This window comes from Vidua chalybeata, chromosome 21, assembly GCF_026979565.1.
Source record: "Vidua chalybeata isolate OUT-0048 chromosome 21, bVidCha1 merged haplotype, whole genome shotgun sequence".
In the NCBI taxonomy this organism is placed as follows: domain Eukaryota; kingdom Metazoa; phylum Chordata; class Aves; order Passeriformes; family Viduidae; genus Vidua; species Vidua chalybeata.
Genome location: NC_071550.1, coordinates 4,155,478 through 4,170,354, shown reverse-complemented (window position 1 = coordinate 4,170,354; position 14,877 = coordinate 4,155,478). Strand labels below are relative to the sequence as shown.

Sequence of the window (14,877 nt, the reverse complement as noted above, 5' to 3'; positions counted from 1 at the left end):
CCTACCGCTGCTGCAGCGTCCCCGCCGCCGGGCCCGGCTCCTCCCCGGCTGGCTGTCCCCGGCTGGCTGTCCCCGGCTGTCCCCGGCTGTCCCCGGCTGGCTGTCCCCCCCTTGCTGCCGCTTGCCCCCACCCCGCGCCCTCCTCTCTCTCCTGCCGATGCGTTTGGTTACCGGAGCACCCCAGCGGAGCCCTCGCTGCCGAGCACCGCTCGCTGCGCCTGCTGGGCACCCAGCCGGCCTTCAGGAGGGGTTCGGTGCAGCGGAGCCTGCGGGGAGTCCTCCCTCAGCCAGACCCTTCTCCAGGACACGGGGCTGTGCACCGCCAGCAGGTATTTCTGGATTAACCCTTGCTCAGTCACCATCAGAGCGCAGCAGCCCCTGGCCCAGCTGTGAAGGGCTCCCGCAGCCACCTGGGAGCACCTGGGTCAGCGCTGTCCCTTGGCCCCAGGGCCAAACCTGCACCGGTGACAGGAACCAGGAGAGCCCAGCCCTGTCCATCAGCAGCACCCGGCGGGGTGGGATGAGCAGCAACTCCCAAAGCTGTCACACTCCTAAATCCACCCCTGGATTGTGACTGAGGCTCGTGAGGAGGTGACTGTGAATGCATTTGGCAACAGGGCTCTCCTCTTGGCTGATTGATTGTGAACAGGAACAGTCTGGAAATCAGGATTTAAGGGCAGGCACACAGAGGGAAGGAGTGTGCACTGCTCCATGGTCTGTGCACAGGATTTCCTGTCTGCTGGGAGCCACAGAAAAATCATTGGAACCCCACCTGTCCAGGGATTGGTGATGTAGGAGGGACACCACATATGGGCAGAATGGGGCACATTTCTGCCTTGGGGAGTCTAGCTCTGAAACAACTTAATAAAACAATAGCATTGATCGTAATAGTAGTAATAATAATTTTAGTGTCATTAGAACATGAGTAGCAGTGCATCTGCAGCTACTGGGAGCCCCAGGTGTGGCCTAGGAGTGACATATCTGTCCCCAGGGCCCTGGCTGGGCATGGCACAATACAGAACCTGCTCTGGGAGGTGGATTGTACCCCATAATCAAATACTCCCCAAAATCTTGCACATCATCAGGAGGTTGGTCTAATCCCTGGACTTCCTCGTGGTTATTTGAAGGCAGGTGCCTTACTCAAGAACAAGCCTCACCAGCCCAAACCTGTCCCTGCATGGCTGATCCAAATCCTGATTCTAATCCCACTCCCAGCCCTGCTGCCTTTTCCAGTCCCGTTCTTGGTCCCAAATAAAACCTCAGCGCTGGTTCTGATCTCAGTGCAAATTTCCAACCCAAATGTGGTCTCCTGGTTGAAGAGGGAGGCTGCCAGAGCCCAAGAACCAACGCAAACACTGCGAGGAGCTGCCAAACCCCATCGGGGTCTCGGCACCATTTCTCACCAGGACCATTTCCTGCACACCCATTGCTCTGCTCCAGTCCAAAGGGACTCTTGGCCCAGCCTTGTGGACGCTGGACACTGCAAAACTGACCTGGTCCCCAGTCCCGGGTCTCTGTGCTGGGAGGGAGCCGGGGCAGAGCAGCAGCAGGAACCCCTCACCAGGGGCAGGGAGGGTGAGCAGCCCTCAGCACGGGCACGTTGCATCCCCGAGGTGAGGGCAGGCTGGGACCGGGGCTGGTGATGCTGATTTTGTTCCTGGGCTTGTCCTCCTCTAAAGTTCTTTTGTTTGGCTGCCCCGATCGCAGCCGGCCCCGAGCTGCAGGGCCGAGGGCAGGAGGTGCTGGGGGCCCTGCCTGCGCCGCTGCCCGACAGCTGGCAGCCGGGCTTCCCCAGGGGGGGCTCTCCCCTCCTTGGTCGCCTCCAAGCTGCCGGCCAAGGGCGGCTTTGGAAGAGGGACAAGATGCAGCTGACTGGCCGGGAAGGTGGCGAACAGAAGAAATCGAGTATTTGAGAAATAACCAGCGACATCGCTTTAAAGTGACGCAGCTTCACGCACCCGGGTGTGGACATTTTCCTATCTCCGCGGCGAAAGCTCTATCCACGGGTTTATTTAGGGGAAAAGCCCCTAAATAAACCCTCGAGGAGACAGCAGCCAGTGTGACCGCGAGGAAGGTGGGAATCCTGCGTGAGCCTGTCCCTCTCCAGCCTGGGAAACCAACAGCAGCAAACCCCCGACGGGGCGGGAGGGAGGAAAGTTGATTTCTCCGGCAGAACCGGGCAGGACGGGGCAGCCCTGCCTGAGGCCATCGGTGTTTTATTTAAAATGCGGTTGACGGCAGAAAAAAAACCCGCTGTGAGTGCGGTCCCTTCCCAGTTGCACCAGTAGGTACCGCCCTGGGCGCTGGCAGAGCGGGCAGAGCGATGCCCGCTCCTCGCCGCTCCGGCAGCTCTGGCCGGGGGACGCGGCTGCCCGGCGGCCCCGTGGACCTCTCTGCTCGGCCACAACCGATTTCCAGGGCATGGAACGAAATTCGCAGCTCCGAGGCTCATCTCGGGCTCAGAGCAGCCGCCTCAGTGCTGGGGGTTTTGGGAGGTTTCGGTGCTTTTTCTTTCCCATTTTTTTCTTTCTATTTTTTTTTTCCTAATTTTTTTTGTTTTTAATTGTAACGCCCCAGCAAAACTTTCCCTGCTCGGGAGGGACCGGCAGATCAGCTAATTGCGGGGGGAAGCGCGCAGAAAGCAGTAACCCCTCGATAACCCACCCAACCCACACCCCCCCCCTCCCTCCGCGGCTAATCATCCCATTAAGAGCCCCATCAGCGGGATAATGACAGCAAAAGAGGGCGGAAACCGCCCGGAAAGCGCGGGGATCCGGGCGACAATTAATTCCCGTTAATCAAGCTCCGAGGTGTCGCCAGTTGGGGAGTGACGTCCCCCAAAACGCCTGGCGGCCAATGGGCGCGTTCACACGGGGTGGGTGGGGGGTGCCGGGGTGGGGGGTGCCCCAGCCGGAGCGGCCCAAATTCGGATTTTCTCCCCATTTCCCCCGTTCCCCCCCGGGGAGGGCGCGGCGCTCCCGCCGCTGTCCGAGGTGCTGAAGGCACCGCCGGCTCCGGAGCGACTCCGGCGCTGTCCGAGGTGCTGCGGGCTCCGGAGTGACTCCGGTTTCCCCCCACCCCCGGCGCTGTCCGAGGTGCTGGTGGGGAAGGGGGGCGCCGCGGCGGCCCGGCGACTGGCCACCCCCTCCGCCCTCCCCTCGCCCTTCCCCATTGATTTCTGGATCATTAAGTGGTTAAGGCGCTGCGAAGCCTTCACTATCGATCGCTGCCTCCCCACCTCCGGCTGGGAGCCCCCGGGCTGCCACCCAGCCCCGCGCCGCCGCGGCTCCGGGCACGGGTGGGGTGGCCGGGACCCCGGGTGAGGTTGGGGTCCGTCCCCCCTCACCCCACCCCCTTCGCGGCCAAAGTTTGACTCTGCCTCCCTCTCCCCCCCTCTCCTGTCTGTCTGTGAGTGCAGCTGGGCGCGATGCTGAAGACGAAGCAGCCCTGGATCTAACGCGCGGCGCCTCGGAGAGCCTTGCAGCAATTGTTGCCCGGATCCCAGACTGAACTTTGTTCTTTTTTTTTTTTTTTCTTTTTACCTTGTTTTTTTTTTTTTTTTTTTTTTTTTTTAATCCTTTCGCCTTTTTGTTTTTCCCTCCTGTTATTGTTAATTATCATTATCAACCCGCTTCCGCCGCGCCCTCCCCGCCAATGCCCGTGTGAGCGCCGGCACCTCGCGGGGGCCATGGAGGGCTCCACCGGCTTTGGGATCGACTCCATCCTCTCGCACCGAGCCGGCAGCCCCGCCGTGCCCAAGGGGGACCCGCTGGTGGGGGACGGCCGGTCCCCGCTGGAGCTGAGCCCCCGCTCGGAGGGCAGCAGCGGGTGCCCCTCGCCCCGCTCACCGGGCCGCGAGTGCCTGGAGGCGGCGGCGCCGCGGCCGGGCCTGGATGCGCATCTCCAGCCGGGGCAGGTCTCGGCTCCCTCGCAGTCCCGGACCGTCACCTCCTCCTTCCTCATCAGAGACATCCTGGCCGACTGCAAGCCCCTGGCCGCCTGCGCGCCTTACTCCAGCACCAATGGACCTCACGGCGGGCAGGAGCCGGCGGGAAGGATCCCCACCAAGCCCGGCGAGGATTTTAGGGAGAAAATGGAAAAAAACACCAGCAGCTCCTCCTCGGACTCGGAGTACAAAGGTAAGAGCGGCTCAGCCGGCTGGGCTGTGCGGGGCGGCCCGGACCCGCAGCCTGCGGCGGCCCGGGAGCCTCCCGGGGCTCTGGGATCTCGCTGCGGACCCGAGCCCCGCTCAGGGGCGGGTCACGCTATCGGTCGCCCCCGAAATGACCGAGGGGTCGGCACCGACTTGGGGAAACTTGGGGGTTCGGGGCTCGGTGGGGCTCGGCCCGGTGGAAGGGGTTGGGGCAATCGGCGCTTCATGAAACGCGCCCGGGGAATGCTCCGGGGCCGCCTTCCGCCGCAAAGATCCGGCTGTGCCGTTCTACCCGCCGGGAAAGGAGGAGCGGAGAAGGATTTCTGCCTGCGGGAAAAAAAAATTAAAAAAAAAAAAAAAAAAAAAAACAAACCAAAACAAACAAACCAAAACAGAACCGTAATAAAATAATCACGCATTTGCCAGGCATTTCCCCTGCTCCGGTGAGGAACGAGCAAGCCAGTCGGCGGGGTTTGATTCGATTTTTGTTATTTGGATTATTGTTTTGGAAATCGTATAAAACCGAGCAGTGCAGACAGGGAGCCCCGGGCCGCATCCACCGCGCCAGCGGGGCGTGGGGCAGGATGCGGGGGCTGCTCGCCCCGGGCCGGGGGCTTCGGCCTCCCGGGCCCCCGCAGCCTCTTCCCGGCCTCCCCCTGCGGCAGTCGGGGCAAGGAGAGAGGCACAGGACCAGCCCGGCGAGATCTGGGGTCAGACCTCACCCCTCGGAGCAATTTATCCCGGGTGCCTTCTCCCATCCCACCCTCATCACCTCCGCGAAAACTTTTCTCCGGGAAAACTGTTCGCCGGCTGTTTGTGAGGGAAGAGAGAGGGTATCCATCCAGCTGGGCGGAGAAAAGGGAGGTGATGGCACCTCGCGGGGCTGCTGAATTTGGGGGGATTGACAGGAAAAAAAAAGGGGGACAGGCTGAGCCCCGTCCCGGCTACAAATGCACCCTGGGCTCGCCCGGAGCCGCTGGGCTGAAATCTGATTCATGAAGGAAAAAAAATATTCGCCCAATTAAGCCTCCAAAGGCGGCGGCAGGCTCTGGACATCACGGGGCGATTTTCACCCCAAACGAAGGATGGAGCCCGGGTTCGGTGCCGGGGCTGGAAGTGCCCCGGGAGGAAGCAGCGGCCCCACCGCTTTGCAGGGCCGGCGCTGAAAACAGCCGCGATTCCCACCTTGGGGCTTCTTCTCGCCGCCTACACCCGGCCCGAATTCCTGCAGCCCTTCTCCCCCTGCCCCAAATCCCCGAGACGCGAAAGAAGCGAGGAGAGAGAAGAAAAGCAGGTTCTCTGCATCTCCCAGAGCCGGCCGAGCCCGGGCCGGGGGTTCGGCTTTGGGTGGGGGCCTTTCCCGGAGCCCCTCGGCTCCTCTCCCGTCCCTGCGGCGGGACAGCCACGGCCACGCTGCAAATGCCGTTTAAATGGGGAAAAAATCCTTTAAATTGCGAGGGAAACACCGCTTAAATGGGGCGCAAAAAAATCCCCACTGCTTAAATGAAAGGAAAAACAGACCGTCTAAGCGTAGGAAAAAAAAAAAAAAAAAAAAAAACCACAAAAAACCAATTCAAATGGGGAGGAAACCACAGTTTAAATGAGAGTAAAGCCCCCGTATCAGTGGAGGAACAGGTGAAGATCCCCGCTCCCAGAGCGATCATTTTTGATCCGCTTTGGAAATAGCTTTTCCTGGGGCAAAACGCCCCAGATTTACTCCGCAAAGGGGCTGCGAAGCTGGGCCTAACCCCCAGCGGCCGAAGTGCCGGAAAAAAACCTATTTTTTTTATATGCGTATATATATATATATAATTTTTTTTTTTTAAGTAGGAGTAGCCAGGGGCCGATCCGGACTGAGCAGGGAAGCCATCGCCTCCTTTCCTGCGGCCCTTTGGCGCGCAGGAACTTTTTAGAAGCTGAGGATCAGCCCAGGGGCCGGGGGGGGGCAAATTTTCCTCCTCGGGATGTGAGAAACCAGACCCGCTTTACTCCGAGAAAAAGTCCTACAAACTTTGGGGCCGTTGCCGGGAGAGAGCGGGGCCGACCCCCCTGCCCGGTTCCGGCGGGTCGGGGCTGCCGCTGCCCCGGGAACCGGGGCCGGATCTCCCCGCCCAAGGATCATCCCCGGCTCGTTCTGCCTGCTCGGCCAGAGCCAGGATTTCTGGTTGAAGGGTTTCACTCCCCGGTGGCTCAATTAACCGGATTATTGTCTTCCTACAGAGAGAAATGAGCTCGCGTTCGGCTCCAGCCTTGTCCCTACTCACCCCCGCCACCAGCAAATTTAACATAAACCCCTGTAAAAAAAAAATCACAAAACCAAACGCCGCCAATTTGTATAAATCGAACCTGTTTCCTCCATAATCTCCTCCAGGAGAGTGGAGAAGGCGAACACAAGCAGGAATTTATTTTTCCCCTTTTATTTTTGTTGCTGCTCCGTAATTTTTCCATCACCCTCCAACATTTTGAGGCGTAAATTCCCGCATCGCTCCGCCGGCGCGTATGTACCGACCGCGCTAACGAACCGCCACCAACCCCTCTCATTCGGTCTTTTTAAAAGATAAATAACAGCCGGGGCAGGGGTTTGCGAAGTGCTTTCCCCATTTCGTTGTGTACCCTGGAGAAGGGAGGTTTGTTGCGTGCCCCGGCAGCATCCCCGGGAGGACGGAGGCTTCTCCGCGGAGGGGAGAGGCAGGACCAGCACGGCAACATTCCCCTCCAAAAAATGTGGGCTCTCAATTTTCGTTTTTGGTTGGTTTGTTTCGGTTTTTAAAAAAGAAAAAAAAAAAGGGAGAAAGGTAGATAGAAAAACAAGGAAATAAAAAATATCCAAGCACTGAGAAAGCATTTGAGTTTGGGGGAATACGCCCAGAGGAAGGTCCTGCCCTGAGAGAAATGAGGGGTGAGGGGGATCAGGGGGATCTGGGCAAGAGGGTGGCGGGGCCGGGCCGGGGGTTCTCTCGGCACAGTCCAACGTTCCTGCTCCAGTCCCAGGCCCTCGGAACGGGGAAAAGCCGGGCCCGGCTCGGGGAGCCCCTGAGTTCCCTCTGGCAGCCGGGGTTAAAATTTACGGGGGTGCAGAGCAAATGTTCCATGAGCCCACTCGGAGCCGAGCCCTGCGCTGGGTCACCCTCTCTTCTGAGGGAAATTCCCTTCCTGCTCTGACCTGACCTCTCTTCCTCCTCCCTCTCGGCTCAGTGAAAGAAGAAGGGGACCGAGAGATCTCCAGTTCCCGGGACAGTCCCCCGGTGCGGCTGAAAAAGCCGCGCAAAGCCCGCACCGCCTTCACCGACCATCAGCTGGCCCAGCTGGAGCGCAGCTTCGAGAGGCAAAAATACCTGAGCGTGCAGGACAGGATGGAACTGGCCGCCTCCCTCAACCTCACCGACACGCAGGTGAAAACGTGGTACCAGAACAGAAGGTAAAAATGCACCGATCCCTCCTGCCCACAGCGCCGGGATCCCGCCCTGCTCCCCTCCCCGGCCGCGCACCCCCAAAACCAGGCAGGGCTTTTGCACCCCAGAGCCACCCCGTCCCTCCCGGCACCGGGACAGGGGCGATGTCGGTCCCGTCCCCGCCTCTCCCCGGGCCTTTTACCCCAAAGCCAAGGGGAGAAAAGCGATGCCGAGGCAGGGCGGGTGTGGGGCGGGAGGGGACAATCCGTGCCCCCAGCCCCGGTAAGGCGGGGAGGCAGGACCGGGCTTCCAGCTAAACACAACAGCATAACACATCGGCCCATTAATAATAGATACCAATTACTGCTTTGGGCATCAATAATTAACACCCTTTACAGTAATTACACAATTATTATTATGATGAATAATTTACTGGTGGAAATAGGTTTAGCGCTTCAGCGACAAATCTGTAAAAGGGCTGGCGACGTGGTGGCTTCGGTGGGTTTGTCCGGACATCGCCAGCCCCGACCATTGCCACCGCCACCAAACGAGGGATCCCCGGCTGCAGCCCCCGCCCTGTCCTCTCGCTCCTTCCAGGGTTTTATCCTCCCTCCCCATCGTTTCCAGTCCCACTTCTCCATCTGCAAAGATCCCCCCACGTCGGGGGTTTGGGGAACTTTAGGGGCGGCGGGGGAGGCTGTGATCACCCCTTCTCTCGCCAAATCCCTCCTGCAAGGACACGCCGGAGCCGAAACTGCGCTGCCAGCCCCTTCCCCAGCCAGCCCGGCCCGCCGGCGGCGAGATCCTGGGGCCGGGGCTCCTCCACGAGATCTGGCACAAACACACGTCTGTGTGTGTGTGTGTGTGTGTGTGTACATTTATATATATATATATTTATATATATATACATGCCTATATATCGGTATACACGCATATAAAAAGTATACACTTACGTACATTATATATATATATATATTTATATATATATGTATGCATATGTGTATTTAGACACACACACACACACACACATGCGCATATATATATATATATACACACTATATATATGCCGCAAACGAATTCCCCGGGACTCTGCCCCACGCCTGTCCCCCCGCGGGACTCCCGCAGCCTCCCGAGCGGCCGGGCCCGGCGCCGGCAGCCCCGTCCCGGGGAGAGGGTCCCGGAGCCCCGGGCGGCAGAGCGGGGCCGCCGCGGCCTCGGGCCGGAGCATCGCGGTGGTCGCAGCACCCGCGCTCAGCTCACGGATCCCCTCGGGTGTCATCCTCGGGTCGCGTGACAATCTGGGATTTACACCCCCAGGAAGGGACTGAATTTCTGTCGCGAAATTTATCGCCGGGATTCCCATCCCTCCATTGGGTCCCAGCCGGGCTGTGGCTCCGGTGCCTCCGGGAAAGCTCCGTGGGCGCTCACGCCGGGCTGCCGCGGCGGGAACGCCAGGGAAATAAGCTCTCTCCCCCCATTAATGGGGTCTGCATCCCATCCCGTTAAATCCCTTCACATCCCATCCCATCCCATCCCTGCCGTACAGGAGAGGCCGGCCCTGGGAGCCAGCGGTGGGAGCGGGGATGCTCCATGAGAGCAGAGCCCGGGGAAAGGGGGTGTGCAGAGGGTAAAAAGAGCCGGGGAGCGGCTTTGGGAGCATCCCTCCCGTCCTTGACCCCTTGTCTCGACTTGCCCCCCCAGGACCAAGTGGAAAAGGCAGACGGCGGTGGGCCTGGAGCTGCTGGCTGAGGCCGGCAACTATTCAGCCCTCCAGAGGATGTTCCCCTCGCCCTACTTCTACCCGCAGAGTTTGGTCTCCAACCTGGACCCCGGCGCCGCCCTCTACCTGTACCGCGGACCCAGCGCGCCGCCCCCCGCCCTACAGAGACCCTTGGTGCCCCGCATCCTCATCCACGGACTGCAGGGCGGCAGCGAGCCCCCGCCGCCCCTGCCCCCGCTGCCCGGCGTCCTGCCCCGGGCTGCGCAGCCCCGGTGAGCCCCGGCAGCCCGGGCAGCCCCGCCGGCACCCACCGGGCCGGGGGGCTGGAGGGGGCCACCCCACACCTCTGGGGCCGCGAGCAAGAGACAGACTCCCGCTCATCCCCAAATATATATATATACATATATATATATATATATATAAAATTATAAATGAGACTCCCCCCCTCCTTTTTTAAAATAATATATAAAGAATGCAAGAATCCAGGACCGGCTTGGCAGGACGGAGCCGGCAGAGCTGCCCCTCACCCCGCGGGGCACTCACCACCTTCTTTACCCCGTTGTGCCCCCGACGGGCAGCGGGGCCGCTGCGTGCCCCCACCTCGGCATGGAACGGCGCCGGGAGCACGGGCGGGGGCCGGATGCCCCGGGGGGGCTTCGCCTGTCCGTCCCCTCCCCAGGAACAGTCAGGGGAGCCGAGCCCCACCTGCCACGGGCGGCTCCGGAGAGACCCCTCCCCGCTTTCTCCGGCTCCCCGAGCCTGGGGCAGCTGTCCCGCCGCCGGGAAGGACCGCGGGGTGGCCCGGGCCGATGGCCCCAGCGAGACTTTGGGACGTCCGTAACTTAAACTTAAAAAAAAGAAAAAAAAGAAAAAAAAAAAAAAAAAAAAAAAAGGAAAAAAAAAGCGCAGTGGAATGTAAATACGGTGCAAAATGTATATGAATTATTTATTTGTGAACCCTGAGGGCGTATTTGTGTAAGTGATTCTTGTCAGTCTGTATCCCGGGGCCGGCCCGGCCGGGCGGGGGGCGCGGGGAGGGGGGGGGGCTCGGGGCGCCGCGGCCGCTCCCGCTCCCCCCTTTTTTAAATGTGGAAATAAAACTTCTTTACAAACAAACCGGTCTCGCCTCCGCCGGCCCCTTCTTCCCCTCCCGCTTGTTTGCTCTTGCGGAACGGCCGCCGCCGAGGGAAAGGGAAAAGCAAAGAGGAGTTTTCCCACCTCCCATCGCACGGAGCCCCCCGCTCCCCGGGGCTCGGTGTCCCCCCGGGGCTCGGTGTCCCCCCGGGGCCCGGCTCCACTGCCGGCATGCGGGACCGGCCGCGGGGACAGGGGCAGCCCAGCGCGGTGATAGCCGCGACTGCGGTGAATTAATAACGTTAATCTTAAGTGTATAATTGCCTAAGTGCTTTAAATGATCGCTTTGGAAAATGGATTGTTTCCACCCTTTAAAAGTGTCGCTCATCTGGCCGCGGCCAGCGGGCCCGGCAGCTGGTGCCCGGGACAGCCGGGCAGCGGCTCCCGGCTCGGGGAGCCGACAGATGGGCTGCGGGTCCCCCCGGCCCCGGCCGCTCCCCCCGGCGGGCCCGGCTGTCTGCGGAGCCCCCCCGGCACCCACTGACTCTCCAGAGCCCCCTCCCCGGCTCCCCGGGCCGGGTCCCAGCCCGGTGCCCCCGGGCCGGCTCCGTCCCGGGAGCTTTGCCCCGGCACCCCCGAGCCCCGCGATTGTCGGCTCGGCCAAATGCACAGCCACGCCTGGGGGCGAGAGCCCCCGGCCTTTGTGGATGGGGCCGGCTCTTTGCATGTGAATGGGGGAGTTTGGTAAATCCCCGGGCCTCGGCTGGGCGAGGAGGAGGAGGAGGAGGAGGAGGAGGAGGAAGGGGGGTCGCTCCCAGCTCGGGGTTAATGAAGTGGGAAAGGAGTCTTTCAGAGAGGCCTGCAAACAACCCCCTCCCTGGGCAACAACCCCCGTCCCAAATCCTACATGGATTGACTTAAACCCAGGGGATAAGTGCTTTAAATTAATCTCATTGAATAAGAATGAGGCCAAACAAAACTCTTTAAAATCATATTAAAAATCTATCAAAGGACAACTTGCAGTGGGTGTGCTTTTCATTTTGTGAGCGCAAAGGCAAGGAGCATACAGCAACCTTCCTCCCATTTACACAGCAGGAATGTGAATCAAAGACATTCTCTAATATTTAATTGTCCTTGTAGCCATAGCAGATTCCTCCTCTTACATTAAGGAAGTACAAGGCTTCGTTACACGTTTGTAATTGCAATATTTAAATTTGCCATTTCACATCTGGAAGGAGCTGGAAACTCCCCTGTACCAGCAGGTCTGAGCCAGCACCGTAACACGGTGCCAGGGTCCAGTTTGTGCCACGAGGATGGTAGGAGAGAGCAGGGCAGAATCCCGAGGAATCCTCTGCCCTGGGAAGAGGGATGGCTGTGCCGGGCGTGGTGGGAAGGAAAGAGCAGAGAGGACAGGAGGGCTGGAGCTGTTGCTGCCAGGGAGATCTGACAGCAGAGTCAAGCTTCAAGATAAAACAGTTTAGGGGGGACACCACAGGCTCTAAGCGGAGAGCACCACACTTGCCACATGAACAGCATCGTGTGTGGGGGGATCTCAGCAGCCTCAAAACCTTCTGGAGGACCAACTTCACCTCCAGCCTGTGTGCAGGCACTGAGATGGGAGCTGGTGTCCCACAGCAGAAGGCAGCAGCACTGGCCCTGCACCTACAGCAGCCCCTGAGCAGGCTGGAAATGTTTCCAGAGGATGGTGCCTGGCGGGCACAATCCTGGCAAGGCCCCTGGGGTAGGACAGGCTGTGCTGAGTTGAAATTATATGAAGCAAAAGAATGGAACAATTGAGAAGCACCAGTCCCAGCAGGGAAACCTTTGGGTATTGCAGCAGTTCTGCTCCATGGATTTCTCCAGGGTACAAAGCCCAACAGACAAGCTGCTGCTGCTGCTGGTCGGGTTCTGTCAGCTCCAGGTTCTGGATCCAGAGAGTGCAGTGGGTTTGCCAGGGCCAAACACAGTCCTGGCTCTCAGGTCCCTTCCAGGCTTTTACCCAGCTCGAGGGCCACCTTCCTCCCCTCCTGGCACAGCTTTAAGCAGGACCAGCACCCCAGAACAGCCACAGCAAGAGCTGCTCTGCTGGACATGCCAGCACACACAAAGTCATTGCAATCAGCAGAATTGTTTCTAGCCAAGATATTCCATGGCTTCATCTGAGCAGCAAACAAAACTGTCAGAATGGAAAGCCCAGAACATTGTTGCTTTTCCTGCCCTCTCCCAGGTTTATGGAGAAAACAAGGTGTTGTCAACAGGGAGGTTCTGTTGCTTTCTACCCTGCTTAGTTATGGTGTTCTCAGCAGTCAGGGACCAGGGCTGTATCTTGTGTCTGACCCAGCCCCTGGTGTTTAACTGTGACCCTTGCCCCAAGGTGACCTCCTTGCTTTTTCCTAGTCCAAAGCCTTGCAGTGTGAACTCAAGATGCTGCAGCTGCAGAGGAGAGGAGGATGTGAGCTCCTACCACAGGTAAAGGACACGGAGCCAGAAGAGAGCTGAGAAATCACAAGTGCAGTATCAGGGTGTGAGAGCAGGGAAGGCAAACCCAGCTAAGCCCTGGTCTGACTCACAAGCAGCTTTGTAGAAAAGTTACACAGTGCCATTATTTCCAGACCAAACCCAGGTGCTTTGGGCTGCGGGGCAGTGAGGCCCTTGCCCTCCACCACAATCCAGACAAGCAAACGTGACCAAAGCCAAAACCAAAGCTGCAGTTCCACCAACCCTGCCAAACGCAGTTCCCCTCCCTGCCAGCTGTGCAGGCAGCTCCCACCCAGCCGAGACCCCTTCAGCACACACCACATACCTCAGAGCAAGAGGGGACAAATTCAGAAGCTCAGGGCAACAGCAAGTTCAGGGCTCCATGCCACAGGAGTCCACTGTCACCCCCGGCTGCTCCTCTGGCATTTGGGTGCTCTGAGGATTTGGGAACCTCTGCACGCACAACACCCTGGTGCTGCAGGTGGTGATTTGCAGGTGGTGGAAATGATGGAACTCTACAGCAGCTCACAGCTCCAAGCACCACACCCTGCCCTGCCTGAATGAAAGGATGATTTGAGTGAAATCAACTCCACACCTACCAGGTTCTTCTTGAATTGAGTGGTGCACAAGGGTGAAGCCAGCTCAGAGCCAATCTGGGGCCGCCCAAGTGTAAATAAGGGCAGAATTTGACTCCTGCCCACCCAGCCACAATTCTAACACATCTTTCTCATCAGCCTTGAAGTTTATTAGGAGAAAACTCCACTCAACTTCAGGTGCATTTCTTTTAACACTTTCTTATTCAACAATCTCCTCCTCTCTCTTTCCCTAATCCCACAAGCAGTCCGGCCCTATCTGCTAAAGATGGTGAAGCTGAAAGAAAAAGGCACTCTAATATTTTTTAAAAATCACTTTATTCATCATAACCATTTGTACTCTTTCATGCCCAGTTAATACAGGCAGCAATGAGATCTCCTGATGTCTCTCACCTATGTGCTGTTGGCCTTTTTTCCTACTATTATGAATTTGCCAATAGTCCCTATTAATTCCTACGTGACAGTCAGCCAGGAGAAGGTCATGTACTTTCCCTTCATGCACAAGATCATTCCCAAACTTGCACTCTCTGCATCATTCTGAGTCATTTTCATCCTCAGGGGTTTCTTTTCTGTTTAAGTTGACATTTGCCTTAAACCTGATTGCTCTTCCAAATAGTTCTCATAACAAAATCAGGTGGGCTTTGTTGTTATTTTTAATCTAATAAATGTTTGTAACTTCATTCTCTCTGAAAAATCATGGTTAATTTGATACTGGAGCCTTTCTATCATCTTTCAGAAATGTTGAAAAAAGTATTGCAGTGAAATTGAAGTGTTTGATAATTGCCCAGGAGGAAGTAAAAATTCTGGTTTCAAAAGTTACTTTCACTTCAGAAATTAAATATTTTGGGGCTGATTGCTGCTCTCCTACGATCCTTTGTATGACTCACTACAGCCCAAAGTAGGTGCCCTCAATTCTGCACTTACAAGGCATCATTTTCATCTGTTTATACTCCTTTTTCAGTACTTTTCTTCCTTCTGACGTCTGAAATTGCCACTATTTGAGCACTTTCTGCTCCTGCATTAAACATGCCTGACTCAGGTCATGGTGGGCTGCTCTTCCTCATCCCTTTCCTCGAGGAAAACACGTGCAGGGAGCAGAAAGTTGTGTTTTGGCTGGTTTTGTGCTGTTCTCACCTGTGCCCTGCTTGGTGCTTGTGCTCTAGGAGGGGCTGGAAGGAGCAGAGGGAGGAATGTGGAGAGGGACAGGTGGGTGCTCACCTGTGGGAGCTGGGGGACTTGGGAAATCTCCTGCAGGCTTTGGGGGCACTTTCCCACTCACAGGGCAGTTTGGGTTTCATTTCACACACTGTGGTGAACAAGTGCCAGCCTCAGCACACCAGGGCCATCCTGCATCCCAGTGTCCCAGTTCTCCAGTGGGAACAAGACAGATGGCAAATGGGAAAAGCAAGAAGTGAAATCCATTAGCTCAAAGCAGGCCCAGGCAAGGCAGAGAACTCCAAAAGGCTG

At 57.9% G+C, this 14,877-nt stretch overlaps 1 protein-coding gene across 6 annotated transcripts; it reads left to right on the top strand.

Moving 5' to 3' along the window:
• The first annotated feature begins 2,443 nt into the window (after positions 1-2,443).
• Positions 2,444-11,028, top strand: BARHL1 (BarH like homeobox 1). Of its 6 annotated transcripts, none has more exons than XM_053961799.1 (4): positions 2,444-2,501; positions 3,419-4,139; positions 7,349-7,571; positions 9,247-11,028. In XM_053961799.1, the coding sequence occupies exons 2-4, from the start codon at positions 3,689-3,691 to the stop codon at positions 9,539-9,541; spliced, it is 969 nt and encodes a 322-aa protein (XP_053817774.1). In that variant the 5' UTR covers positions 2,444-2,501; positions 3,419-3,688; the 3' UTR covers positions 9,542-11,028. The 6 variants fall into 6 exon arrangements, with proteins under 6 accessions (XP_053817774.1, XP_053817775.1, XP_053817777.1 ...); XM_053961800.1 differs by having other exon boundaries at positions 2,478-2,495; XM_053961802.1 differs by lacking the exon at positions 2,444-2,501 and adding an exon at positions 2,861-2,875.
• The last annotated feature ends 3,849 nt before the right edge of the window (positions 11,029-14,877 follow it).